The sequence below is a fragment of the Apiospora aurea genome (genome assembly GCF_038362705.1).
Source record: "Apiospora aurea strain CBS 24483 chromosome Unknown utg000002l_segment0_segment0, whole genome shotgun sequence".
Taxonomy (NCBI): Eukaryota; Fungi; Ascomycota; class Sordariomycetes; order Amphisphaeriales; family Apiosporaceae; genus Apiospora; species Apiospora aurea.
Genome location: NW_027117389.1, coordinates 3,155,591 through 3,183,039, shown reverse-complemented (window position 1 = coordinate 3,183,039; position 27,449 = coordinate 3,155,591). Strand labels below are relative to the sequence as shown.

General features: G+C 54.0%; 5 protein-coding genes across 5 annotated transcripts; 2 read left to right on the top strand and 3 right to left on the bottom strand.

Moving 5' to 3' along the window:
• Positions 1 to 3,133: 3,133 nt before the first annotated feature.
• Positions 3,134 to 4,488, bottom strand: PG986_003358 (Isovaleryl-CoA dehydrogenase- mitochondrial; the record flags this gene model as incomplete). The annotated part of the gene is made up of 2 exons (XM_066839580.1): positions 3,134 to 3,230; positions 3,284 to 4,488. The coding sequence occupies 2 exons, from the start codon at positions 4,486 to 4,488 to the stop codon at positions 3,134 to 3,136; spliced, it is 1,302 nt and encodes a 433-aa protein (XP_066704644.1).
• Positions 4,489 to 4,886: 398 nt separating this feature from the next.
• PG986_003357 (carboxyl transferase) lies at positions 4,887 to 6,765 on the top strand (the record flags this gene model as incomplete). The annotated part of the gene is made up of 3 exons (XM_066839579.1): positions 4,887 to 5,464; positions 5,535 to 6,570; positions 6,643 to 6,765. 3 exons carry the CDS (start codon positions 4,887 to 4,889, stop codon positions 6,763 to 6,765), a joined length of 1,737 nt encoding a protein of 578 aa, XP_066704643.1.
• Positions 6,766 to 7,816: 1,051 nt separating this feature from the next.
• PG986_003356 (oxysterol-binding protein) lies at positions 7,817 to 12,014 on the top strand (the record flags this gene model as incomplete). Its single annotated transcript, XM_066839578.1, has 3 exons — positions 7,817 to 7,836; positions 8,133 to 10,755; positions 10,815 to 12,014. The coding sequence occupies 3 exons, from the start codon at positions 7,817 to 7,819 to the stop codon at positions 12,012 to 12,014; spliced, it is 3,843 nt and encodes a 1,280-aa protein (XP_066704642.1).
• A 4,712-nt stretch (positions 12,015 to 16,726) lies between these two features.
• Positions 16,727 to 17,921, bottom strand: PG986_003355 (uncharacterized protein; the record flags this gene model as incomplete). Its single annotated transcript, XM_066839577.1, has 3 exons — positions 16,727 to 17,268; positions 17,367 to 17,485; positions 17,560 to 17,921. 3 exons carry the CDS (start codon positions 17,919 to 17,921, stop codon positions 16,727 to 16,729), a joined length of 1,023 nt encoding a protein of 340 aa, XP_066704641.1.
• A 7,125-nt stretch (positions 17,922 to 25,046) lies between these two features.
• Positions 25,047 to 26,715, bottom strand: PG986_003354 (Acyl-CoA thioesterase II; the record flags this gene model as incomplete). Its single annotated transcript, XM_066839576.1, has 5 exons — positions 25,047 to 25,097; positions 25,236 to 25,386; positions 25,549 to 26,195; positions 26,468 to 26,554; positions 26,611 to 26,715. The coding sequence occupies 5 exons, from the start codon at positions 26,713 to 26,715 to the stop codon at positions 25,047 to 25,049; spliced, it is 1,041 nt and encodes a 346-aa protein (XP_066704640.1).
• Between the last annotated feature and the right edge of the window lie 734 nt (positions 26,716 to 27,449).

Sequence of the window (27,449 nt, the reverse complement as noted above, 5' to 3'; positions counted from 1 at the left end):
CTTAATAGAGCTTGCTATATCTGCGATCTGCGGCATGTGGAGAAACCTCCCAGGTCGTGTGACCCCCTAAGACTTGCAACATGCAATTTGATCATGGCGGTCGATTTGCAACGACAATTGGCTCCGTAAAGCCAATTCCATCTCGCCAGAGTGCTTCTTCAGCTATCTAATATCTAGCCTCGGGATCCATTGGATCCATTTGTCCAGCGGTTCATCGGGCAACGCATCTAGTGCCTATTCTTCGGTCACGAGCCCCTTCGGTAGCTGCTTACTTACCTGCGGGTGAAAGAGAATGGCCGGGACGCGACAGTGATGATGTTCTTTTCAGACAGAATCTCTCCGATGACCTTCTCTTTATCTGGCTTTTCATTCTTCCCCGCCCGGCTCGGGCTGTGGGACGGTTTGCGATCTATCATCTCTCAACCCTACTGCCTGTATGCGGAGCAAGGCTACCCTCCTCTGACCTTAAATACGCCTCCCCAAATCCAACCGTGTATGCTTACCCCACGATCCAGGTACGACGCCAAGCTTCGACTTTACCACGTGTAGGGATGGCACATGGGGCACCCATGTCAAAGGGTGAGAGTAGCCCAAGCAGGTACATACCGACCAGCGGTCTTCCTAAGGTACGTACGTGTAAGACAAAGTGCTGCCTTTTCACTCGAGACCTATAGTTGTTCGCCACTCGTGCGGAATGAGAAGACTGAGACATCAAGAACGATCTCAGCTTCCATTCCTTCGCTTTAATATCATGATATTCACTCATGGCAATCCTAATGAGATGGCTTTGTGGAGCGAAGCGTCCGATATCCATCCTGGTGAATACATACACACGTAGACTTATGTACTACCTACACATACCTGGTATGTGTTTGTATCTCTATGCCGATGCAAAGAGCCTATCAATCCTCTGTTTTCCACTTCCGGGACACCATAGAAATCTTTGGCGGAACGGCCTGCAGGTACGAACAAGACAGCCACACCGTTTCTTGTGTCAGAAGGGGCGGTTATATGCACCCCACTCATCACGGTGACCGGTGAGCGGATGGGCGAGCAAGCTTCAGACTCAGTTGTCATATTGCGATCTCTTGTCAGACGCGGCCCGGCCCCCTTAATGGATTGTGGTTCGTCAATGCCAACTTTCTCGCTGTCACGCGCTTAAAACGCCTGCAGTCATCCTTATGTCAGTGGCGTTCGTTCGGGACAGAAAGCAGCAAAAGGACAAACTCGCGCGCGCACACACACATACACATACACGCACGCACGCACGCACAACAGTTCACATAGAGGCGGAGAATTCTCTCGACTACTGGGTGGTGGTGATAGGTAGTAGAGGTGACACTGTCCCTTTTCCGTGATATGTATGTGAACCTTCTGGGATGTCGCTAAATGCCCGGCCGAGGTTACGTTGGCGGACTTTAGCACCATGCAGCCGCTAACCGATCATATAAAGACGTGCAAGGGGGCACAGGATGCTCCCAGAGTAGAGCCTGGGCCGGCGTTCGATCCCCACCGAGGGCTCGCATAGCAGTTCGCTCTTTGCGCTGCTATCAGACATGTCAGTTTAGCTCGGCACGATCCAGGTGGACCATCAGCCCCGGATCCCGAACTTGTTCGCGGGGGTAACAACATCGCTCAGCTCACCGCACATATTCTTTCGGGTCTTTCTGTTGAGCTGTCAGAAAAATAGGTACGGGGGCGGCTCCGGATGGGGCGAGTGGCGGCCATCGCCATGGGTGGGTAGACAGAACTCGGGTCGTCCCCATCACATGTTGTGTGACGCTGAGAGAGAGTCAGCCTCAATACACCACCAGCAGCACCACCGCGACCGAATAACGCCACCAGGACTCAGAATACCACAGGAGACGCAGCGCCTAATCTGAATGCTACGCACCTAGATGCAAGCCTCATGCATGCTCCTACTGCACAGCCGAGATACAAAATGGCTTGCTTATGTATACGACCCCGGCGTGCCATAGGACCAGGGTCTTGTGGTTCTTGGCCCTCTTCGACTCCTGGCACATACCAGTCAGTCCGTCCCGGGGTCATATTGTGCTAAAGCATGCATACGCCACATGCTGCCTACATGTACCTACGTGTTGCCCAGAGACTCGGCCGGCCTGGGTCTCCGTGCAGGCATGCCCGCCACCTCCTTCGGACGGCAGATGGATGGGAACTTTTTGATTGGTTCTATATCATGTTATTATTTATCGGTCGATAACGCAATGCATATATCTATGTGTTGTGCGCCATGAACTAACTCTCTCCACCCGGTAATCAATGCAGTCCGAGAACATGCGACCAATCCTGTATACCCTCAACCAAAGAGTGAGTGGACAACACGATTGGGAATGCTAAATTTTGGTTTCTAATGAACAGTCCGCTCGCTGTTGGGAAAAGCATTTAGCGTCGGCTTCGGTTGACTCGAGCATACATACCTCCTTATCCCGGCCAGTGGATAGTGTATGCAGCGACGGAGTGACCCAACCAAGAAGGAACCTCACGAGTTAGAATCGCATCATATATCTCAGTGGCGGCGTCGTTGTGGCCTCCAGTGATTTGGCAACAGACCACGAATTGCGTGCATGGCTTCGATCCGACACTGAAAGCACATGCAGAGTCCAGTCCTGATTCTGCCTCGGATAATGAACGCACTGGCAAACTTCGACAATCGGTATAGAGATGTACGCGTACATACTAAGTACGATATACATAGGATCGGAGAAGGGGTTACTGATCACTGGGACCGGCATCTGGTTCTTGCTGAGCACCAAGTCAAACCCTCTGTAGAGCAACTTTACTGACCAAGGGGCTATTATCAAAGAGTTGCCGTGTTCATTGGATATAACTACCCCAGACAAAGGAGGGGTCTCAATTTTGCCGTTGCCGCATATGCCCAGTACGAAAGGGAGAGACTAACATATGAAGACGACTTGCGTAGCTCAAGCTACATTGGATGTTGATTTTTCTACCACGCGAAGCGATAATGATTAGGCGTTATTCACTTGGGGAATAGCATTTGGCCTGTAGGCCAGAGTAGCCACAGCATGTAATAATGAGGCTCTTACATCTGCTTATAATTCTATCTAGAAGTGGCTCTTGAGCACTATATGAATACAGAGACGCAGGCATCTTATGTAGCAAAGTGAGCAAACTCCTTGTTGAATGCCCTCCCTATCACCATTCGCCTGATCTCCGATGTCCCGGCACCAATTTCGTACAGTTTGGCACTGGCGATAATGATTAGCATTTAACATTGAGCAACTCCGGGGCAGAAACTTACTCTCGCAGTAACCTCGAGGCGGGCATCTCCTCCACGTAGCCCATGCCGCCCAAAAGCTGAATGCAGTCCAGAGTACACTCTGTGGCCCGCTCGGCCGCGTACAGTATTGCGCCAGCGCAGTCCTGCGTCTTGATAATACCCTCTTCATCCACGGCCCGGGCCGTGTTGTATGTGTAGGCCTTTGACGCTTGCATCTTTGTGTACATATCCGCGAGTTTTCCTTGGACAAACTGGTTATGCGCAATGGGGCTGTCAAACTGCTTCCTCTGGTGGGTGAAGGGCAATGCCACGTCCAACGCCGCCTGCATAATGCCCAGAGGGCCTGCGCTGAGGACCAAGCGCTCCAGATCGAGTCCTTCCATCAGCACGCGGACGCCACCGTTGACTTGACCCAGGACGTTCTCGCTCGGCACAAACACGTCACTGAAAGCCAGCTCGCCCGTGTTGCTGCCACGCATGCCCATCTTGTCGAGCTTCCGAGCGCAGCTGAAGCCCTCCGACTTGGTTTCGACCAGGAAGGCCGTGATGCCCTTGGAGCCCTTTTCGGGCTCCGTCTTGGCGTATACCACGATGACGTCGGCGTCGGGCCCGTTGGTGATCCACATCTTGGTGCCGTTGAGGAGGTAGCCGCCGTCGACGGGCTTGGCCGTGGTGCGCATGCTCACGACGTCGCTGCCGGCGCCCGACTCGGACATGGCGAGGGCGCCGACGCTGGTGCCGGCGACTAAGCCGGGCAGGTACTTTTGTTTCTGGTCGACGGACCCGTTGAGCGAGATCTGGTTCACGCACAGCTGCGAGTGGGCCGCGTAGCTGAGGCCGATGGACCCGCTCGCCCGCGACATCTCCTCCATGACGACGCAGTGCGCCTGGTAGCCCATGGCCAGGCCGCCGTACGCCTCGTCGGCCGTCATGCCCAGGAAGCCCGCCTCGCCCAGCTTGGGCCACATGTCGTTGGGGAAGGCGTTGCTCTGGTCCGTGTGGGCGGCCAGCTCCTCCGGGATCTCGCGGCGGGTGAACTCCTGCACCCGCTCCCTCAGCTCCGCCAGGTCGGCCGGCGAGGGCGCCTCGAAGCCTTCGGGGTGTTTGGAGGAGGAGGAGGATGCATGGCGGACACTGATGCGTATGGCTGCGGGTGCGAATTGCTTGCTCCTTGACGATGAGAGCGCACGGCCGGCTGGGCGGGCCAAAGTCCTAAAGCCCCTCATTTTGGACGTGTTGAAATGAAGGGAAATAGTGGATTGTAAGGGAAAGGGAAGAACGGAACTTGTCACAAATCTCGAGAATGTTCAATGGTGGTGAAGACAAGCCAAGCCAAGCCACCTGGAGGCTCGGGTGTTGCTCCTCCCCCGAAGCCCCCGCGGAAACTAGGTTAGGTAAATAATGTATGCTCGGTACGCTTATGCCGAGCGGCTTAGCGCGGCAACCTTCGGCTCCACGTCACTTCAGCTGCCACTTCCCGGCCCTTGCAATTGGAATCTGGGGGCTAGCTCTTCTCCAGCCAATACCCCGGAAATTCCAGTCCTGGACTTGTCCGTATACCTCAGTCTCTCAGGATACTTTGTGTCTTTGGCCATCGTTTGCCCTTCTCTGTCCTTGACTCACAATGCCGTTGTCAAGATGCCCCAGAGATATACTCAGCGCAGGGCGCCAATTGACCCGGTCATATCGCCATCTCGTCCCCCGCCATAGCTTGTCCTTGTCCCGCAGAACACCACCGTCGTGCCGCGCCGTGTCCTCATATACCGCTCCCTCCCAAGCGAACGCCATATCCGTGATACAAAGCAATGTGGACTCAACTTCGGACGAGTTCAAGGAGAACGAACGCGCGATGGGCGAGGCCATGGCGAGATTGGAGAAGCTCACGCGCGCGGCCCAGCAGGGCGGTTCGGCGAAGGCCAAGGAGAAGCATCTCGCGAGAAAGAAGCTCCTGCCCCGGGACCGAGTCACGGCGCTGATAGACCCTGGTTCCACCTTCATGGAGCTCTCGCCGTTGGCGGGCCACCAGCTCTATCCGGAGGCCGAAGTCCCCGCCGGCGGTATCATTACTGGGGTCGGCGTCGTCGAGGGCGTAACGTGTATGATTGTTGCCAACGACAGTACAGTCAAGGGAGGCACATACTATCCAATCACAGTCAAGAAGCACCTAAGAGCCCAAGCCGTCGCCCAAGAGAATAACCTGCCGTGAGTTGGCCCATAACCTATGACTTGTGTACGTATTGTTAGGCAGACCCTAACTGACTTGTCTAAAAAGCTGCATATACCTTGTTGATTCGGGAGGCGCGAACCTGCCCCACCAATCCGATGTCTTTCCGGATCGCGAGCATTTCGGTCGCATATTCTACAATCAAGCCCGCATGAGTGCTCAAGGCATCCCTCAGATCTCGGTAGTCATGGGACTGTGTACTGCCGGCGGTGCTTACGTCCCGGCTATGAGCGACGAGAACATCATCGTGGAGAAACAAGGCCACATCTTCCTGGCTGGTCCGCCGCTCGTAAAGGCCGCTACAGGCGAGGAGGTGTCTGCCGAGGAGCTGGGTGGAGGAGAAATGCACACCACTGTATCTGGAGTCTCGGACTATCTTGCTGTTGATGACGCGCATGCTATCGTACTCGCACGACGATCCATCAGCAACCTGAACTGGCCAAGCAAAGCTGACGCTCCCGCCGCTTCGTTCTCCGAGCCCCTCTACCCGGAGTCGGAGCTTCTTGGCATTGCGTCTACTAATCTCCGCAAGCCACTCCCGATACATGAGGTCATTGCTCGTATCGTAGATGGCTCCCATTTCTCCGAGTTCAAGCGTGAATACGGCTCGACCCTCGTGACGGGATTCGCGAGCATCTACGGGCATCGTGTGGGCATTGTAGCGAACAATGGCATCCTATTTGCCACCTCGGCGCAAAAGGGTGCCCATTTCATCGAGCTCTGTGCGCAGCGAGGCATCCCGTTGGTTTTCCTCCAAAACATCAGTGGGTTCATGGTCGGTAAAGAGGCCGAGCGCGACGGCATTGCCAAGCATGGCGCCAAGTTGGTGACGGCCGTCTCGTGCGCCGACGTACCCAAGTTTACCGTTGTCGTGGGCGGCAGTTACGGTGCTGGGAACTACGGAATGTGCGGGCGCGCTTACAGCCCCCGATTCCTGTGGATGTGGCCCAATGCTCGCATAGGGGTTATGGGTGGTGAACAGCTTTCCAAGGTCATGGAGACGGTGGGACAGAAGCCTGACCCGGAACTGAGAGATCGGATCGAGAGCGAGAGCGATTCTGTCTATTCGTCGGCAAGGCTCTGGGTAAGTATTCGTCACTTATGGATGCCCTTACGCCTGTTTTTGTTTTCGGATCATTTACTAACGCTTTGGTAGGATGATGGTGTGATCCCGCCACAGCATACTCGCCGTTATCTTGGTCTGGGCCTTCGAGCAGCACTATCGGGCAAGAACGAGGTAAAACACGGCCAGACAAGATTCGGAGTTTTCCGAATGTAGACTTATACCTGTACGAGACGCAATGACAAGTGAAGAAAGGGAGCTATCAGTAGCTGAGTAGCTGAAATCTATCGTGAAACTCAAACGAACTTTACCTAGCCAAAGCTTCAGGTTTCAAAATGGAATTCTCTGAGGCTGTGAAGCCATTTGCCAAATTTGGGGCAATGATGATGGCGAAGCAACAGTACATAACGTAGGCTTTGCCGCTTTTGGTGGTGGTCAGACAAAATGATATTGGAGGATTATGATGTCAGGCTCTGCGAGGTGAGTACTTGTGATAGTATTCGAGTACGTGTAGATATCCGGCTGTGTGCGTGGGGCGGCTATTGGCTGCATATAGGTGAACCGGAGGCCGTGGATGCCGTCATGCGTGCACCCGATGGAACGGAGTTGCATGACTCGTAACCTAGTAACGTCCTGGGCTGAGGGCTGAAGGAGACAATTCACTAACGTTACTTTGTGTAACAGAAGATATTGGTACTGTTGTACTGCTTGCAAAGACGTTGACTAAACAAGTGGGGAATCCTCCTCGTTTCTATGAATAAGTACATATGGATCAATGGGCGGCTAGAATGCGCGAAGTATGACGCCGCTGGAATTGGTATCCAACATGAATATAGAATTGTTTGCACGTCGCATTCCTCGGGCATGCTCATGGCACGCGACAAGGGAAGAAAACAAACTGTCGATTGATTTCCCGTTTTCTTTATCCCCCTTCCTGCCGTGACGAGGTCGAGCCAATCACGGCTGCAGCGACGATTAGCCTGGTCCGTGCCATGACGTAGAGGGGCACCTCCCGCTTTCCCACTCGATCCTAATATATCGACCTGGCCCTTTTACTCCACAACAAGGGGAGGCACTGGACCGACATAGCACGATTGAAAGACAAGAGAGCCACGACAAGACAGCAACAGTTTCTCGTCTTTTTCTTTTTTTTGTTAAAACCTCCTTCATGGCCATCGTCGCCAGCTCCCTTGCTATCGACAGTATTTTTTAGGCTCGCCCCTTCGCTGTTGTTGCTGCGGCTTCTTCGCTGTTGCGATTCCAGACCATGTCTGATGCTGGGGACAGGTGAGTACATATTCAATTGCCTCGCTGCGGCCCGTCTGTCAAATTTGCCTGCGCACCGCACGTCAGATTTCAAAACCTTATGGTGCTGAATTGCCGCCCCGTCGCGCACCCATCTCTCGGGTCTCTGCGCGTTGTTTTGGGATTGCTGCCGTTTGGGTTCACGCCTATCGGTTGGGTCTCAAAGTCTACTGTACTTAGACTACAGTACCCAGAATAACTCAAATATCGGGCGGAGTGCCTTGCGGCCCTTGCCAAGAGAGCCCCAGAGCTAATTCATGCATACGTGGTAAACACAGTCAACATAAGCGCTCGCGCTCCTCCGCCCTGAACCTGCTGCGTCGCAAAGACAAAGACAGCCGCTCAGCAGTAGGCGACGACGAAAACGCCTCCGAGGACGCTTCACACTACGCCTCCGCTGGCCTCGCGTCCCGCCCAACGATAGCCGAGTCGCCCATAGGCCACAGCCCCTCAGTCAAGGGCCACACTTCCAAGATGTCTCTCAGTCGAGTGTCCTCCCAGCAGCAGCACCAGGCTGCTCCGAGCGCCCCGGTGGCTACCAATCGGCTGAGCATGGCCGCCGGCGATCGCACATCAACCATCGAGCAATCCGTACGCAAATTCCGCATCGTCGAGGCCCTACGAAGTGGCAATACTGCCGCCATCTCCAAGGCCATCCGCGAAACCTCCGAGAATGCGAACCGAGCTAGCATTTCCTCTGTGAGCACTGCGATTATAGGACCTCTGGAGGATACAACCGTACTGCATCTCGCCATACAGTGCGCCGAGGGCGATGTCATCGAGTATGTCCTTTCGGACGGCGCTGGCGTGATCGATATCAACGCTCGGGATAAGGACGGAAACCTACCCTTACACATTGCCGCAACCCAGGGTCGCGCGTCGGTGGTACGCCTCCTTTTGGAGCAGAAGGACATCAACGATGCCATCGCGAACAACCAGGGAAAGCTGCCGCTCGATGTAGCTCGCAACCCCGACATCTTCCAGATGCTACAACTTTCTAGGACACTCTTCGTACAGGACAAGGTCAAGCAGGTGCAAGATTTGGTGAGGAGTGGGGCATATGATACTTTAGGTGAGGTTTTGGAGGAGCCTCGCGTAAAAACAATATTGGATATCAATAGCATCGAGCTTCCCTCCGATCCGGCAACTGTGCAGGCTGGAGGCACTCTGCTCCATGAAGCAGCCCGTAAGAAGGACGTGAAGCTGATCCAGGCTCTGTTGCTTCATGGCGCCGATCCCTTCCAGCGTGATCGCAAGGGCAAACTCCCCCAGGACGTGACAAAAGACGACGTCACGAGGGCCATGTTGAAGAAGTCCCCTGCCGCGGTGGCCGCTCAGCGCGGTATTCAGGAAAAGGCTGTTCTGGGTCATGTTGCCTCGCAAGGAGGACCCGCTCCCGCTGCTTCTGATGCATTGGGCGGCCGAGATCCTACCATGAAAGGATACCTCAAGAAATGGACAAATTACCGAAAAGGCTACCAGTTGCGTTGGTTTGTGCTCGAGAACGGCGTTCTGAGCTACTACAAGCACCAAGACGATGCGGAAAACGCGTGCCGTGGTGCCATTAGCATGCGGATCGCAAAGCTTCACATGAGCCCCGATGAGAAAACCAAATTCGAGATCATTGGCAAGTCCTCCGTCAAATACACACTGAAAGCCAACCACGAGGTGGAGGCGAAACGATGGTTCTGGGCCTTGAACAATGCCATACAGTGGATGAAGGACCAGGCGAAGGAGGAGGTAAAGCAGAAGGCCCAGAAAGACGAAATCCTCCGTCAGGCCAAGGACCAACTCACCACGACAAAGTCGGCCGATCCCTCCGTCCTGGAACCCCCTCAAAGCGAAGCTGCCAGCGTCGCCGACAGAAGCAGTGTTCAGCTGTCCCGCATGCCCTCGGCCAAGGCATCCACTTCAAAAGTTGGATTATCTAAAGCAAGCACTACGGGTAGTGTAGATGACGAGTTCGCCGATGCTGCAGGGGATGACCTGTCCAAGGCTCCAAGTAACGGGGGACTGGGCCATCACGGCGAGTATGACGACGAGGATGACGAGGAATCGAGCGGTGGCGGCGAGAGACCTACTGCAACTAAGGACGCTTTCAACATCACCGCCCAGTCGGCTAAATTGCAGCTCGATACTCTCGCCCAGGTCAGCTCTGCACTAATTGCTGAGGCCAACCGCAATCCGGACATGGCTATCGGAGACCCCAAAGCTTCGCAAGCTCTCACAGCGTACGATGCGGCTATCAAGAGTCTTAAGGGGCTTATGGGTGATCTTTTGAGAATCTCGAAAGACCGTGACGCACACTGGCAGTATCGCCTAGATCAAGAAATTGAGATGCGACAAATGTGGGAAGAGAGCATGGCTAAGGTCGCGAAAGAACAGGAGGAGCTTGAGGAGCGTGTTGGAAAAGCAGAGATGAAGCACAAAATGACGAAGAGGGCTTTGCGTGAAGTGATGGAAGGCAGCAATAATAACAGCCGCCCTGTCAGCAGTCACAGTATTGCAGTGCCGGTACCTGAGGCGACAGCAATTCCTGAGGAGGCCGAACCCACAGAGTCTACCGAACCCACCAAGGCTACTGAGTTGACTCCGCCTGTCGTGCCTGGGGTGGCTCTCAAGTCTCCACCGCCGATGAACAGACGCCCTACCGCTCTGTCGCAAGTCGTGGACATCTCTGATGACTCGGAGTCAGAACAAGAGGAGTTCTTCGATGCGGTAGACGCTGGAGAGGTCGATGTCGAGCCAATGCCGGCCTCGGAGGTTTCGAAACTCGACAGTGAGCATGAAGTGGTTGTATCCGGGGGGCTGGATATTAGCAGCTCCTACAAAGGTTATGAGAACGGTATACGAACTCGTCTCAAGATCGATGCGGACAACAGACCGAAGATTTCTCTATGGGTAAGTTCCAATCATGACTCCGCAGCTTCGAGCCACTGGCCAACTAACGCTCTATCCAGGGTATTCTCAAGTCCATGATTGGCAAGGATATGACCAAGATGACGCTTCCTGTCACTTTCAACGAACCTACGTCCATGCTTTACAGAGCTGCTGAGGATATGGAGTACGCTGAGCTCCTGGACCTCGCAGCAGAGCGTACAGAATCGGTGGAGCGATTGCTGTACGTTGCCGCGTTCGCCGCCAGTGAGTTCGCCTCGACCATTGGCAGAGTTGCGAAGCCTTTCAACCCGCTCTTGGCCGAGACTTTCGAGTACGTGCGGCCAGACAAGGGCTACCGTTTCTTCACCGAGCAGATCAGCCATCATCCTCCGATCGGAGCAGTGCACGCCGAGTCCGCCAACTGGACCTACTGGGGTGAGTCCAATGTGAAGTCCAAGTTCTACGGAAAGTCTTTCGATATCAACCATCTGGGTACATGGTTTGTGAAGCTGCAACCGAAATCGGGTGGCAAAGCGGACTACTACTCATGGAAGAAGCCCAACTCAGCTGTCGTCGGTATCATTACGGGTAGCCCTACCGTCGACAACTATGGTCCTGTGGAGATCAAGAACTGGACGACGGGCGAGGTGTGCCACCTCGATTTCAAGCAGCGTGGATGGAAGGCTTCAAGCGCATACCAAGTTGCCGGCAAGATCGTGGGCCCAGACGGCCGCGTACGTGTCAGTATCGGCGGACACTGGAACTCCAAGATCTACGCTCGCTACACGCCGGGCTTCGAGGCGACCGTGGAAGAGCCAGCGGATGGCGGTGCTGCGATTCGCGGCAGCATCAGTGACACGAGCAAGGCCTTCCTCGTCTGGCAGGCCAACGAGAGGCCGCAAGGCATCCCCTTCAACCTCACGCCCTTCGTCCTGACTTTCAACCACCTCGACGACAATTTGCGCAAATACATTGCCAAGACGGACTCGCGCTACCGACCTGACCAAAGGGCCATGGAAGACGGCGAATACGACATTGCCGCCACGGAAAAGGAGCGTCTTGAGAACGAGCAGCGTATCCGTAGGAAGGTCCGCGAGGAGCACGGCGAGCATTACAGCTCCCCCTGGTTCACGCGAGCCACGTGTGAAATCACCGGGGAGCCGTACTGGAAGTTCAATGGCGAGTATTGGCAGCAGAGAGAGAAGTTTGGAGAAGGGGATGAGCATGCCTGGGACAAGCTCGAGCCCTTGTTTGTCGAACAAGCCGAAGAAGAGGCATAATGGACGGTTGGGACAGGGTGGATTGGAAGGGGATTCGGTTGCCGCGGCGCATGTGCCGAGTAAGGAAGGAAAAGGAGAGGGGAGGGAAAAGCCTAAGTGCACATAGACCCGCTAGGACCTACTACTGGAAGAGTGTTACCGGAACATGTTGGTATGAGCCTCGTGTATATCCTATACCAAGAGACATTCTTTGTTTACTACCGACTACCTCGTTGCAAGTGAAAGCACGTTCCGTTGGGGTTGACTAATTGTCATTTCTCAAATCCCGTTGGCATCCTAAACGTAGCTGCATCAAGTACGGCGGCATACGAGGCGTCATGTAATGACATATGATACCATAGCCATGCGCTCCTCAACCGTTTTAGGGCGAAGACAGCAAGCCGGGGATGATTGACATTACAGCCGCGCTTTGAAGGACCCTTACCTTGCTGCGGTGCGGTGCGTCGTTTCTTGGCAAATTGTCAGAGGATGTACCTAGGAGGTTTCGAGAGGTTCCTCCCCCTCACGTTAGCCAGAGTTATGCAAACCCAGTCTCGCCCGCCCTCCTCTCCTGCGGGGAGAAAGTTGGCCCCTTGGCTGACTCGGCACGCGGAAGTGCCTTACGAACCGAGCCCGTGGCCAATCGGAGGCTTACAGTAAGTAGATGGTAGGATGGGGGGGCGTAGCCTAGGGAAGGGACACGCAGCTTTGTGGGCTTGGATTACCCTGACTCCCCCCCCCAGAGGGTGGGGGTCAGGGCAACCGCTATAGAACTTGGCTTGGATCATCCGCGGAAGCGCTATTTTTACGACGAACGAACGGTCAGAAAGCGAGAACGGGGAGGGGGCGTTGAGTAGCAACAGGAAGTCAATACTGGTCTTGGAGACTGGGCCAAGGTGCATAGAAGGATCTAGCCAAGCAAACGTGACAGTCTTATGTAAATATTAGATGCTGCAAAGAGAAAAGAGAAGCCGTTGTGTTGTCGGGCTCTGGTTTACTATGGCCATTGCTGCTTGCAGAAAAGTGCCTACCCCGGCTAGGCATCCATGGACGAGACATACCGAAGGTTCACAGCCGCGTTCGACTTAGCACCTCGGGGATTGATACACTCCGGCCGCGCTCTGTCTGCCTCCTTTCTTCTTCTGGGCGGGCTACGGATTTAGGACACATTTCCCCCCTCTCGCATAGACGGTTCAACTGTTCCATAGTTTCCCTAAACTACATTACGCACACAACTTGGCAAGCGAGGAAAGGCGGGAGTGACATTCCTTTGGTGATCTACATAACGCTAAGCTAACCGAGCAGCAGCAGGCAAGTAAGTACTGTGCATACGTGGATATAATTTTCTGAACCCCGACTCGACTTTTCCTTTTCCCGTCGTATGCGCTTTTCCCCTAACCCATCTAAGGAAAAAGAGGTTGGGCCCAAGGAGATGGACGTGGCTTCTGAGCGGCCGGCGGTCGTCGGTTGGCTGCTGCTCATCTGCATTAGGTATGCCTCACGATGACATTGCATAATATATACATGCATTCTCAATGCATATCCCATCCGTTCCCCTCATCTCATAATCTCGTTCAAAAGGCATGATGCTTGCTGTACGCCGTATCGACCTGGGCGTTGGGCGCACGCAAGTGGAAATGAGACAGGCCAGACACGCAGAGAAACAAACGCCAACATGCGCTCGCTCGCTTACATGGCTGATTGGTCATTCGCGGAAGGGAGTAACCCAGCCCAATACCACCACTACCGGGACCAGATGAGTACGGAATAACGAATAAGTCGGCAACCATCCATGGACCGGGGATTGATTCGTCCCCTGTCTACTGGGTAGGTCGGCGACTTTTCTTTTCTTTGTCATTCACCAACACCGGAGTAAAGTGGTTCATAATATGAAGCTCGAAGTGGGTTGAACACGTTGATGGCGTACATAACTCATAACATAATATTTATTACCTGGAAAATCGGAAGAGAGCCAAGCTGCCAAGCCAAGTGCCTTTCGACAGAGAGGCGCAGTCGTCTTGGGTGCGTCTTGGTCTTGGTATTGATTAAGTAAGTAATTGGCCGTGACAGGGACGGGGACGGGGACGGGGACGGGGTTAGGACATGATGCCACCAACCCGAATCCCGCCCCCCTGCCCCGGTGGCTTATTTCTGCCCGCCGGCCAGCGACTGTCATCTGCCTACCTAACTCCTCTCCCCAAAATCCACTGCAGCTATGTCTTGATCAGAAGAAGAATGTTGCTTTCTCGCCTGTCGCAGCAGCCAGATAGTAAAAGGACGGACGATAAAAGCATTGCTGACCTTGCAGCACCGCCCCCTCGTAGGGGTGGGATCAGTCAGTATTACCCGCGGCCCTCCTTTACGATGATGGTGTGTGTCGCAAGAGAGCATAAAAAGGTACACAAACAAAGGATGGCCCTCCTTCCGCAGGTATGTAACAGCAATGCAAACACACCCACGCCGAACATGATTCATGTTACCTGGCTGGCTGGAGAAGCTGGAGTAAAGGGAGCCTCGAAAGCCGGCGTTGCGGCCGAGGGCGGCTGGCTATGTGCGCACCCGCTTCCGCTCGAAATACGGTTTCTCGTGAGCTGGTGCTGTCACAATTGACGCTTTGAATGTTGAATGCGACTCGCAATTCCACTTTCCCCAGACTGGTTTCCCCCTAGCCTCATGCTAGGGAAGGGCGACGGGCTCCAAAAGCCCCAAACCCGAGTCCGAACGGACGGGAAACAGGGCCACAGGGCGCGCGCCCAACTGAAAACCACCTACACCAATAAATACAATGTAATCGCAATTGATATACATATGTACATACCTACATACCTAACTCACTTACAGTAAGTACTTACCTTACCTTACCCTTACGTCCTTACGTGGACCCCTTTCGAAGCCTGAGCAATTGCATCACGTTCTTTTTTTTTTCCCCTTCCGTGTCGGTCTCCGAAATCCCAGTTCCAGAGGTCGAGCCCAGCCCAGCCCAGCCCCTCGGATCGACACTGACTTGCCCCAAAAACGCCAAGCATTGATCAATATCGCCCAACAACCCCAGACGATACCACATACACCACCACGTACATGTAGCTAGCTAGCTACCCCTACCTCGGCCGTAGATTATAGTTTGTCATTTCTCGTGCCCTGCGCTTTGGGAGCGGGGGAGCGGAATTCCAACCACGCCGCCACGAGCCACTCTATCCCGAAGAGCTGTGAGTTGCCAATTACCCAATGTTGTATTTTGGCCTCCATCTTCATGACTGCATTGGCTACTGACCCTACCCTGGCCCTACCTTGGCCTGACCTGACCTGACCTGACCTGACCTGACCCGACCCTGCATCATCATCATCATCTTCTTACCAGCCTGCGTATACCGTATACCGACCCAAGATATAGCGAGCCGAGCTCCCAAGCGTGGCCGCACCCGCAGTCTTGTTCGACTCCGAGGTCGCGCTTGGCCGCAGGGCCGGCGGGGGGGGCTTCGCTCCTCGCGTGTCGGCACACAGCGCGGCGCCAGAAACCAACCAGTCTCTCTTCCCCAACCAACCCGGCCACTTCCCGTGTGGGATGCGATGCGCGCACCCAAGTCAGCAATGCCTACCTCGTGCATGTCAGCCCTGCTGCTTTCGGTCCACTAGTGTACCCGTGTGGGATGGGTGGTTCCCCGATCTTATATGTACCTACTACCCACGTACATACATACATAACATCGTAGCATGCTACCTAGGTAGCTGGGGTAAGAGGGCAAAGGGATCCAGGGGGGAGTGCGTCGTCTTTTTGGGGGGGGATGGTGGTCTCGCGTCAGAAACAACAATCGAGGAAGCATGGCGCCCAATCTTGCCAAGGTCTTCTGGAAGGTCAGGGCAGGGTGTTAGCCGTTCCCCAGGCGGCGGTCCGCGGTCATGCCAAGTGAAAACCCCGGCGCTCTCATTGGCGCATCTGGTCGCCGAATCGCATAATATTCCACCGCATGCTCCTCTCCCGTACCGTCTGTCTGTCAGACCGCCGACAGGAGATTAGGCGAGATTCCAAGATGAGATGACGTCCCAAATTGATGCTCACCCGAGTGCGAAAGAGTAACTCGGGTGAGGCTCAGAGTCGAGATTCCTAATTCTCACTTATACACCGCCTGCCTGCAGACAGACGTCTTTGGCGCAACCCCAGCCAGAGAGGCAAAGGGAGATTGGATAAGCGACGTCCTTTGGAGGTACTTCTGAATTAGGATAGTAAGCATGCCCAGGAAACTTCAGATGCCATCCTTCCAATCACGACCGCCCACCACACGCAGGAACAGGGGGTTTCGTCCGATAGTCAAGGCAGGCCGAGTCTTTTGGTTGGTTGTTCTTGAATTCAAGTTCTCATTGGCGTCATTGCTGTACAACGTACACCCTCTGCGTCTGTTATGTACAAATCCCGTAAAAGGGCATACTATGTCCGCCAGCGCCTGATGCTAAATGCACTACACTCCATTGTTGAATGGTCGAGTATCGTAAATGCAGTAAATTCGGAGACGCAGTCGACGTTTCGTCAATCCGACTGAAATCTAGACCTTTTCGCCTCACACGTTCCCTCTTGCCTGAGAGTAGCCGAGTGCCCTCGAGCTGTGCATGCGAAGCGTGCTCCATGTCCTGTAAACGCCCATTGCCTTTGAAGAAACCCCCTATGATCAAAACACGTAAAGCGACGTAACCCGTAACCGTTATCTATAATTGCTTCTTCTCGGAAAACATTGTCCGAATCAGGAACGAAGTGACTCTATGTTGTAGCCCGAGTATATCATCGGATCGCCGACTCCGAGCATAACTTCGGGATTGGGACACGAAAGCATGTGGGGCTTGATTGTGCCAAACTCCGATTCCACCAGGCCCTGGTTGAGCATCATCTCGGCCATGTCGACGTCCATGTTTTGTATGTACTGCGGCGGCATGTCCATCGACGCGGGTCGCGCCATGTTCCACGACGGGTACGAGGTAGGTCCGGTGGGCGATTGCACGGGGAATATGGCGGCGGCGGGGTCGTAGTCTGTAGTAGGCACAGTATTCGGGTCGAAGTCGTTGTAAGACGTGAAGCTTTGCGGGGAGAGCGTCTGGACGTTGTTACGCCCGCTCATCAGCACCTTGCGGTAGTCTTGCTCGAAATCGGAGTGGTCCAGTTCGGAGGAGCTGGCCCGGTCGGTGCGGTTGCACGTCGAATCCGCCTCGGACTTGACCTCGACCGCTGCCTGCGACTCCCTTTCCCTTTGTTGGACTTCTAACTCGGCAGCCAACTTGGCCAGGCCTGCTTCGTCCTCGGGAAAGACCGAGTGGGGGGCAAATCCGCATCGGCGTTAGGGCGTATGCACCCCAGTTTCGTCGCGATATCATGTATGACGGGTTGACCTCTGTCATTGAACTCGGGTTCACCCAAATCCCATTGCTGGCTACTCCGCACCATTGCGTAAAGTTTGTGCACAGTTGCAATCAGCGCGAACTGAGTGTTCTCCAACACCTCTGCGTAGCTAATGCGACTTTGTTAGTGACTGGCCATGCCTTCCACATTTCTGATGCTCGTGCATCTGTGTATAGGACTCACCCCCTGGGCAATTGCTTGTATTCGGTCTTCTTGCGCGTTCCGGCAGTGCAGACCAAGCCGTCGTCCTTACACCTCTTACAAGGGAACTCGCCGTCGCACTTGGTCTTCTTCATTCGGCAACGTTCGCAGGCCTTCCATACCCGCTTGTGTCGGTCCATGCCAGAGCCGCTGTGTGGCGACAAGGGCGAGTGCTCGTGGGCGGGCGATTGGGTGGCGTGAGTATTTGAACGCTTCGCATTGCGGTGTGCGGGCTTGGTGACTTTGGAACTTGTTGTATGCCTTCTTGCGCTGCTAGAGCCGGAGCTAGTGGAGATCTTCAAACTGCTGTCCTCCATTGGAGGCGTTGGCATCCCTCTTTCCATTTTCGGCGATCCTGACTGGGTGGGCTTAGAATCCCGCCGTGAAAGTCTTGGCGGGGTAACTTTTGGGGGGAGGGTTGTGTAAGTGCACAAAGCTGCGTCTAAGTCCGTCCGCCCGGGGAGGTATAGCGGCAGGTGTGCTCGAGTCCCGAAGCTATAGGAGTGACAGAACAGTATGTAATGATGTAGTACTTAGATGGACGGAAAAGACTAAATAAGCGAAGAGGAGGGAAAGGTTGAGAAAGACCAGAAAGAAGGGGCAGGGCAGGCAGCTGGTTGATAAGTAGCCCGAACGTTTGTGTAGAAAGCCCGACTGGAAATATGAAATATTGTTGGATTAATAATAGACCCAGCAGCTGCAAGCACACTAAGACGTGACGATTATGTGATGCAGTGCACTCGACAGCTCCGTTCCTCTCGCGTTGAGTAGGTATGTAGGTACCTAGTAGGGGACCAGGGACGGGACTGGCTGACCGTCAGGTAACCAAAATGGATTAAATGGGAATAACGAGGATGTGATGAGCATGTACGTGTAAGAGAGTCGAGGGTGTGTGGGTGGGTTTCTGCGAAGTAGTCCAGAACCGACTCGAATGGGTTGGTTATGTCCGAGGCGCGGGTCGAATCTTTTTCACGCTGACGGCAGGATGGGCGTTCGCTCTTAAGTCTCCGAGAGCGAGCGTGTACATAAAATGTCGAAGGGGAAAAAAAAGAGTAACCCACTCCGACACAATACGGAGCCTGTTTTGGCAACTGATCCTTGTTGGGAACTTGTGCCCAATATGCCAAACTTGCTGCAAGGACTCTCTGTACTGTGAGATCTTCGTTCTGGCAAGTTACAAAGAGTTGTTGATCACGTAATGCACCTCCGGAACCTTGGTCAAGCAAGGTAACAAACAAGCTGGAGGACTCGCTGGCAGGTGAGGTGGTATGTAGGTAAGTAGCTATGCAGGCGTGAATATAGCAGTGACGGGATAGAAGATAGGGGATCTGGCAAGGTTTGGTGGAGCGGTTGAGTGACAGAGGCTAGGAGTAATAGGCTACTGATTCCGGCAGGACAGTCAGTTGGGAGGATGTGTTTTTTCTTGTCATGGCGTTTCCATCATCTTATATTCGGCACATGTCTACGTGTCTAGCGTGGCTCTGTTGATGCCAATGCCATGATGATGCATACGTGTGAGTACGTATGTACGACCCTGGGTATACCTGTATAAGGCAAGGAAGGTAGGCAGTACCCGCGATGAGGACGACGACCGACCGACCGACCGTTCGCAGGCCCGGATGTGATTCAATGTTTTATGTAGCTTTCCTGTCGAAATATGCAAAAGTACGTCGCAGGTACAAACAGTGACCTGCCATGATCCCCATCTGGAGGATCCAGCAGACTACTTAGTACTGAGCAGGACGCAGCAGACCCTTGTCGTGAGTAAGCCTTGCTTGCAGGGAGCAGGGAGCAGGGGCCAGAAGGAAAATAGGTGCCAGTGCTCTGAGAGTCCGAAACAACGAATCCCATCAGGAATCAATGGGTGGTAGCAGCCAGTAGTAGTAGTCGTGGGACAGCTCGCGCTGCGCTGTACAATCGGTGAACGGGTATCGGTCGACTCCAAACACCGATGAGAGAGCGGGCAGAGATCCATTCAATGCATGTCATGCAACTGATTGGTCCGTCTCCAAGTCAGCAGGCTTGTAACGGTAGGGGTGCACTAATTGTCCCAAGCCCATGCCTAGGGTAGGTAGTCGTGCTGTAGCTTGGTAGCGTCCGTAGGGAGGGGGAGTTGTTCGTTCACGGAGAACGCAAAACTTAACTCCACGGCATGGCATAGCCATTGATTGCCCAGGTCAGCGGCGGGATGCTATCCTCCCGATTCTAACGCATCATGGACTACGGCGTGCGGTAGGTCAATCGCTGCCTAGCAGAGAAGGGAGGGTTAACGGCCTCAGTGACGCCATGATGTACAATGGTCGGAAGCAAGCGTCTTACCCGCTCCACTGGATTGGTTGGTGCAAAGTTTGGCTGGGAAGAACAAGAGCCCGGAGGAAGGAAGGACAAGAACACGATTCCCATCCCACATGCTGGGTTGCAGGCGCAGGTGTCGCGGAGGGAGGAGTATGTAGGAGTATTGCGAAAAGGTACCTGCCTGAGATAGGTATGCCAATTCAATTGAATTGGGACAAGTGGGGTGAAGTGGGCGAACGAAGTGGTGGTGGTGGTGACGGTGGCGGGTGACGGTTAAAAGTCAATACCTAACGAAATAGACTCGTTACGGCCACTGACGCCTCGACTTCAACAGCAATTGTGCGGCCGCACAGCATGACCAATCCCCATTGATCACCAGAAAAGGTGCCTATGCCTGGCATCTAAAAGTATTGATGTGTGTATGCCTACTCTTATGCCTTATGCCTGGCCCAGATGTCTCGGCAGGACTGGCCCATGCTTCTGCAGTCCTGGCACAGGTAAGTAAGGAAGGTAAGAGGGGCGTTCAGAAATCATGATACTCCCCCATGGCCGGGTAAGCACACGACGAGCGTCCGAATTGCGTGATATTATTGGTTACATGCCCCTGAAAAGGATGGGATGGTAGGTTGTATGTGGAAGGACCTGGGACCTAACCCCACCATCACAGAAAGGTACAAAAGTAAGTAAGTAGGTAGGTAAATGGTGATGCCTTCCTCTCAGCGGTCCAGATCATTGGCCTCGATTGATACTCGTACGAGTCAAGCCAATCAGGCTGGTAACCAGTTTCGAGCGTTGGGTGGTGAACGATAGAACTCAGCCACTGATCGTATTTGTCACTGGCATCGTCTGCCAAAAGTGTCTTTGACGAGACTCTCGACTAATCAGATCTAGCCCCAAAAGCTAGAATATAGGGCAGTTGGATGTGCGACCAACGCTCGGATAACACACGAATAGCAATCAAGGCTAGATTCAAAGCAAATATAAACACACTCAAGTAAATGCTGCAAACACCATAACTCGGTTCTATGGTCGTTATTGCGTGTGAAGACAATCATTTGGAGATGCTAGCTGCAGAACTGGCCAACAAACAGAGCCGTGCCCGTGTCCCGACTACTCTGCCCCTGTCTTGACCGTCGAGCATTTTTGAAGGGGTTTGTTTTCCACGAGCATAGTGCTCGGCATCGAGACTATTTGCCAATAGAGTTGGCTCCTTACTTCTTCCCAACCCAACCCAGCACAGCCCAGCCGAGCCCAACCACGACGGTGGGGATGGCCGGGATGGCCAGACTAGAAGAGCGGAAGGCGTTCCGTGCATCATTTCGCGGTAGTTATCATTAGAACAAACCCTTCTCCTAGCCTGCTGGATGTGCATGACAAACCAAGCCTTATTTCCCTCTAGTCGGCCGCTATCGTCTTGACAACAACTCAAAGGCTTTTCGTCCTTTCGTCCCATGTCCCTGTCGTCCGTACTATTAGGCTGTTTTACCACGTCGAGCATCATATTAACTCTCCCAGCACAGCATTTAAAGTTCCACCTGACAGGATTACCATAGGGCGTGGCAGCACGGCCACAGTGCAACATGAGGAAGAGGAAGAAGACAAAAAAAAAACCACCAGCAGTTTCCTAGCCTGGTAGGCCATGATATCATCCTCACCTCAGGCGGGCGGCACGCGGCGCCCCATCATCGTCGAGCTTGCATCTCGAGGAACAGTTGGAACGAAAATTTCGTGCTTCGCCTGCCGCACGCCGGAAACAATGTACGACGGCAATTGCTTCCGGATAGGGAAAGTATCACGAGTTGGATGACCCTTCCATCTCAAACGTGGTTTAATCCTCGGTTTTAGCAGTATTTTTCATAACTACCCACCTAGCAGACCTCGGCAGGCGAGACTCGGTGGGGTCGGTCCTGAATCGATCGGCCGATGGGTTACAGAAGCCACGATTTTCTTCGATGGGGTCTTCTAGAAGCTGGACTCCGAGCTACTGTAAGGTCGCCAGGGTTTACATAAGAGCGAGATGAGCGAGAAACCCACTTATACTCGGCGTCTACGAGCTGCTGGGAAATATCAGGATGGGCGTTCCTCTCTCTGCCCACGCCAGCTCCGGAGCACGTTCGGGCGTCGGAGCGTGACGAGACTGCATATGTATCGGGACCGGTGCGGCAAACTTTCGGACAGTGGTAATATATTCACACGACTGACTACGATATGCGTTAGATGCGATATTGAATCGACAGCTAGCAATTGGAGTGATACCCAGACCAGGGGAACACCCCAGATGGCACATTCTGACGCACCCTGGCTAAAGATGAGAAACGTATTTCTCTTAAGTACTTTAATTTACTCGTCTGCTTACCAAGTTCGTGTACGAACTGATGAGGACAGGCCCTGTACAATTCTCGAGCATTCAGCCCTGCGTTGTATAGATTTTCATGAACGTCTCCAGGCTGGAAGCAGAGGCCACAAGCAGCCCCTGAGCCGGGAGATCAGAGCCCAACGCCTTGGAGAGACGATACTGTGCATGCTTACACGCCAATCATCATCTGCAGCGTTATCAATGGTCGTTCTCGGTATGCGATCCGTATGCCCGGGATCTCGTACGGTGGCAAAGATCTAATCACGTCACGCCGCGAACGACGGGCAGGAGAGCCGCGAAGATGCATGACGATTATGACTCGACGGGCTTTGCGCTGCTGCAGAGCGGCGATATCAGTTCGGAGATGGTCACGCAAAAGCGCAGAGCAAAGCGGGATTGTGAAAGAAGGGAGAAACGGGCATAGCGCGCAAGCAGCTCAGTGCCAGAAACCCTGATAACGCTACCAAAAGCGTGGTGGTCGGGCCCGGCTTAATCTCGCGTCCCGAAGATCGCCCCGACTAAAGGCGCCTCGAACACGACCGGGCTCGTTGCTGGTTGGTACCTACATGCATAGGAACCCCCCTCCATTGGAACCCTTGAGATCTTTCGGGGATCTTAAGGGATTCACATATGGCACGGCAGGGGGGACCAGACAATACAGAGGAAGAGAAAGGAAGAGAAAAGGCCTCATTGCCGTGCGTCAGGTTCCTGTAGGGAATCATGCGACCAATATTAATCTGATCCCTTATTACGGTTCGATATGGGGAACGGTTGGTGTCCTTTCAGGATGTTCTCCGAATCTCCGGGTCCCTTGCCAAGCTTGCTGACAATTTGTCCCTGGGACGGGACAGAGGGAGGACGTATTTCGGAGTTTGCTTCGCTGCTAAACGCCGTTCGGGTTGCACATGCTGACATACCATGGTAGGAGGTCGAGGAGGTCTAGACGATCAAACTAGACTCTTGCCAGCCTAGCAGATAATTACGGCCCAAATCGCGGCCGGTCCGCATTTGTGCTGCGCGGATAGTGCACGAGTTATGCACACAGATGGATCGTATAGCGTCTGGAGAAGTACAGGGCGATACAAGTGCGCTACCAGGCAAAAAAAAAAAGGCTAGCACTGGAGGCTAGCACTGGAGGGATCGCGTTCTGGCGCCCATACTAGCAGCCTAGGTACACTTTAGCTTCAAAGGCTACTACAGTACATCAATACTACCAACCATCCAAACTTCAAACCTGGGCATGAAAGTCACAAAGAGCCTTGAAAGGCTGTTGCTGCCCTGGGCACGACGACTAGGCAGTTGTTCGCACTTACACGTCACATTTCCAGATTGAGGGGTCGGCCATCCATGCTATTATTGATTGATTGACAGCCAGGCCTTCAATAGGGTTTCCCTAGCACGGAGCTTCCTATATTGAACCCACCCAGACGGGCACTTGAGCAACAGCAAGGCCCTGTCCGGCAGTTATCTCTCCCCTTGAAACAGCGAAGAGCGATATGAGCAGATGAAAAAGGGTCTGTCAGGCTTGCCCTCTGGACATGCGTACAGCCTCATACCCTGCGACTTCCGCTTATTATTAGCCCAGACCTCATGCAAAATCGTCCATGCACCACCACCACCGCCGCCGCCGTCGCAACACTCACTACTCACTCGGGCGCTCCAGAGAGGATAAAACACCGCCTACAGGAGCTAGAGAGGGTCTACCCGTCTTGGCAGACATCGGGGAAAACAAGGCTGAGAGAAAGGACGGTGCCAACTTTCAAACGACTAATAACATATCCGAGGCTGATTTTTTTTCTTTCTTCGGCCTTTATGCTGGCGACTGACTCGAGTCCAGCGCGGCACACGGCATCTATTCCTGGGCCCTCGTCACAGCTTCCCCTCGATGGCAGGATTTCGCTTGCTGATCCCCCTCCGGATCGACTGATCCCCATTACCAGCTTGTTTCCCCGTCCCAGATCAACCTACAACGTTGTCCCAACATTAGTCAGGCATATGGTATGCTGTCCCCAGCCTGACGTATGTGCCCTCCGAAATCGCAGAGTTTGTGTGTTGCTCCTTGTTACGACCTCTTCATCTTGACTTGACCAGAAATCAACAATCCATATTCCTCCCAACACATTTCTTCAAGGTGGAAGTTCCCGTTCACAGTTACGTAGGACAAGCTATTCGCGACGAGATTGCTCCAGCACAAAGCCTGGAATGGAATGGAACAACGCGCATGAATCAGATCAGAAATCTGATCCTGCCCACATCAGCACAAGGAGACCATGGGGGCCCTGCTCGCTGTCTCTGAGTATCGAGTTCGCATCGGTGACTTCGAAAGACAAGATCATGACATGCCTTTCATTGATGCGGAGCCCAATGAGAGCCTTCGTATGCTACCATGCCGGACCAACATCCGCAGATCCTGGATGGTGATCACCGCCGAATAACGTCACTGGTGCATACAAATTCGCACACGCAGCCCCGTAAAGCCAAGTGCTCTTCCTCGGATCAGAGTTTTGCACCTCGTGGGTATGCACGTGGTATGCGGTGTTGACACACGCCTAAGCTTTCGTTCACCTGCAAGGGGTATGATGTCTGTGATGTTATTATGCTACTTTGTGATACAGAGCAGGTTGGCTGCGCGCGAATCCCTAACGCCCATGGGTAGGCTGCACAAATTTCATTTTTCTCCGGGCTCAAAACATGCGCCAAAAATAGGCAGCGAGGAACAACCAACCATCTATTTGCTTCCAACACCGATTCGGTAACCGACTTGCGCACATATGTCCAAAACAAGGAAAAGGGAGGAAAAATGGATGCCATATGTACTCTATAGCTTGGACCGAGTGGCTTCTTCCTTCTGTTTGATTCGTACAACACCCTGTGAAAACCGGAGATTCGTCAAATGGTCAGTATCTATCTGCAGTGAAGCCAACGAGAAGGAAAACAAAAACAAAACAAACAGAAACTACACATGTAGCGCGATGCGTAAAGGGACATGTCGTGGGGGATAACTCACCTCCTGAAAGCATGTCGCCAGTAGTGTGCCGTCCTTGCTGAAGAGGCGCTGGATGACTACGCCGCGTCCGTCGCCGGACCAGGGACTCTCCATCTCCGTGAACATCCATTCGTCGGCGCGGACCTTCTTGGGGTTGTGGAAGTAGATCGTGCTGCAGAGTTAGGATTCGGCTTGTTAGCATGCGTCTCATTCTTTCTACGTGAAACTCCCTGTCTGTCGATGGGAGCATGCCCCTGGAGTGTGCTAGCCGATGCATGTCGTATAATGACGGGGGCATGACTGCATGGGGAAGGGGGCAGAGTTGAACACTCACTGATCTAACGAGACCATCATGCCGATGGACGGCTGCCCTTCCATCTCCTCGATGGGGCCCTGGCCCTCCCACTCGTTGAGGGCCACGGTGCGGGCCCGGACGTGCTCGGGGACCTTGTCGAGGTCCTCGTAGGGAAAGGGGAAGCGCCAGAGCCGGTGGATGCGGCCGACGGTGCCGATGAAGTGGCTGTCGCTCACGTACGCGAGCGCGCTGAGGTGGGCCTGGTGGCCGCCGCCCTCGCTGATGCGGCCGCGGGCGCGGACCCAGTGGCGCGTCTTCTTGCGCTCGGCGGGCCCGTCCTGGCCCGTGACCTCGATGCGGTAGGTCTGGAAGGGGCTGGTGCCGGCGCCGCCCGCGCCCCCAAACTCCTCGTCGTAGTCGTCGGGCGGCGTCGCCACGCCCTCGGGCATCGCGGCCGCGTGCCGCACCGTCGCGGCGCCGCCGCTGCCGTCCTTGGTGAAGGACATGGTCACGGTGAAGATGGCCTTGCCCCGCTGGCGCGCCTGCACCGTCCGCGTGCAGAAGGACCGTCCCTCGCGCACGCGCTCCACGTGGTACAGGATCGGCGTCAGGCTGTCGCCGGCCAGGACGAAGTAGCAGTGGTAGGAATGCACCACGAAGTCGGCGGGCACAGTACGCTGCGCTGCCTAAAAGGATGCAGGGGGGGGTTCAGTCAGTATGGGTCTTTTCTTCCTTCCAACGTAAAGTAAAAGCTCGTCTCTCCTATATTCGAGGAATTATATCAAGTCATGCAAGAGTCGAGGAAAGAGATCCTACGCGACATGGTCCAACGTAGGATACTCGTAACAGGCCCAGGTTGGGGCATTGCCTGGGATGTAGGTACGAGGGCCTCTGTAGGCATACATGTTCTGCCTAGCAAGCCGCATCGCAGCATTTCAAAGTGATGGACTATACTTACTGCGAGCGTCTGCGCAATAACAGCGCCGCCATATATACCACGAGCCCCGGGCGGGTGCCACAGCTCACGGGTATTTGTGAAGATATCCTAGACGTACGTCAGCGGTGGCAGAAACACCAAAGAGTACGGTCAGAAGCGCCTACCGGGCCAATGACACTCAAATCCGTTAGTTCCAGCGCGTTTTCAATCTGCGCCTTGGTCGAGTCCAACGGCGGTGGCTTGACGAGCGTGGGACGGTGTTCAGTCATGGTCGCTGCTACGCTGGAAGTAGCTGCTCCGAACGGGACAGACTATGAGCCGTTTGAGGAACCACTGATGGTAGGGTACTGTGTGATTTTCCGATGCCCGGCACTTCGAGCAATGAAACGATCGCCGCGTCTGTTGCTAATTGATGCCTCTTTTGAATTGGAAAGCGGAAGACGTGAGCGCGCCACGCTAGACCCCCTCTAGTTACTGAGACGACCAGAAACTCGAGCACTGTCGATGATGATGATGATGATGAAACGAAGCAGGAATCAAAAAGGTGTATGTACGGCAATTCTATGTCTAATGAGAACAGAGTGGGACGATCGATGGTCAAAGATATCCCAAGAAATAACCTGTCTTGACAAACGTTGGCCTCATCCTCAAGACTCCTTTCCTTCGAGGAGATGACGGTCTGGCGTGCGACAGCCGATCCGTTTGTTGGCGTGAGATTTTGCCGAGGTTCGGTCGGGCGCGGCATCCCTGTCGCAATCGCCAATGGCCGTTTATTTCAGCTTTCAGCGCTCCAGCCCAAGCACATGGGAATTGGCACTTGCCCATCCGTGCAGGGCATGGCAGACGCCCAAAAGGACGGACAAAAGCCATCTTTAAAGCTCTGGTCCACCATTGGACGCTGAATGTGCCTGCCGATTGTACCTAGTGTACAGTACAAGTCTATCTTCTCTTCCATATATACACCCTGATCGCGAGTTGAAGTGGGAATATACAGGTAGTAAAT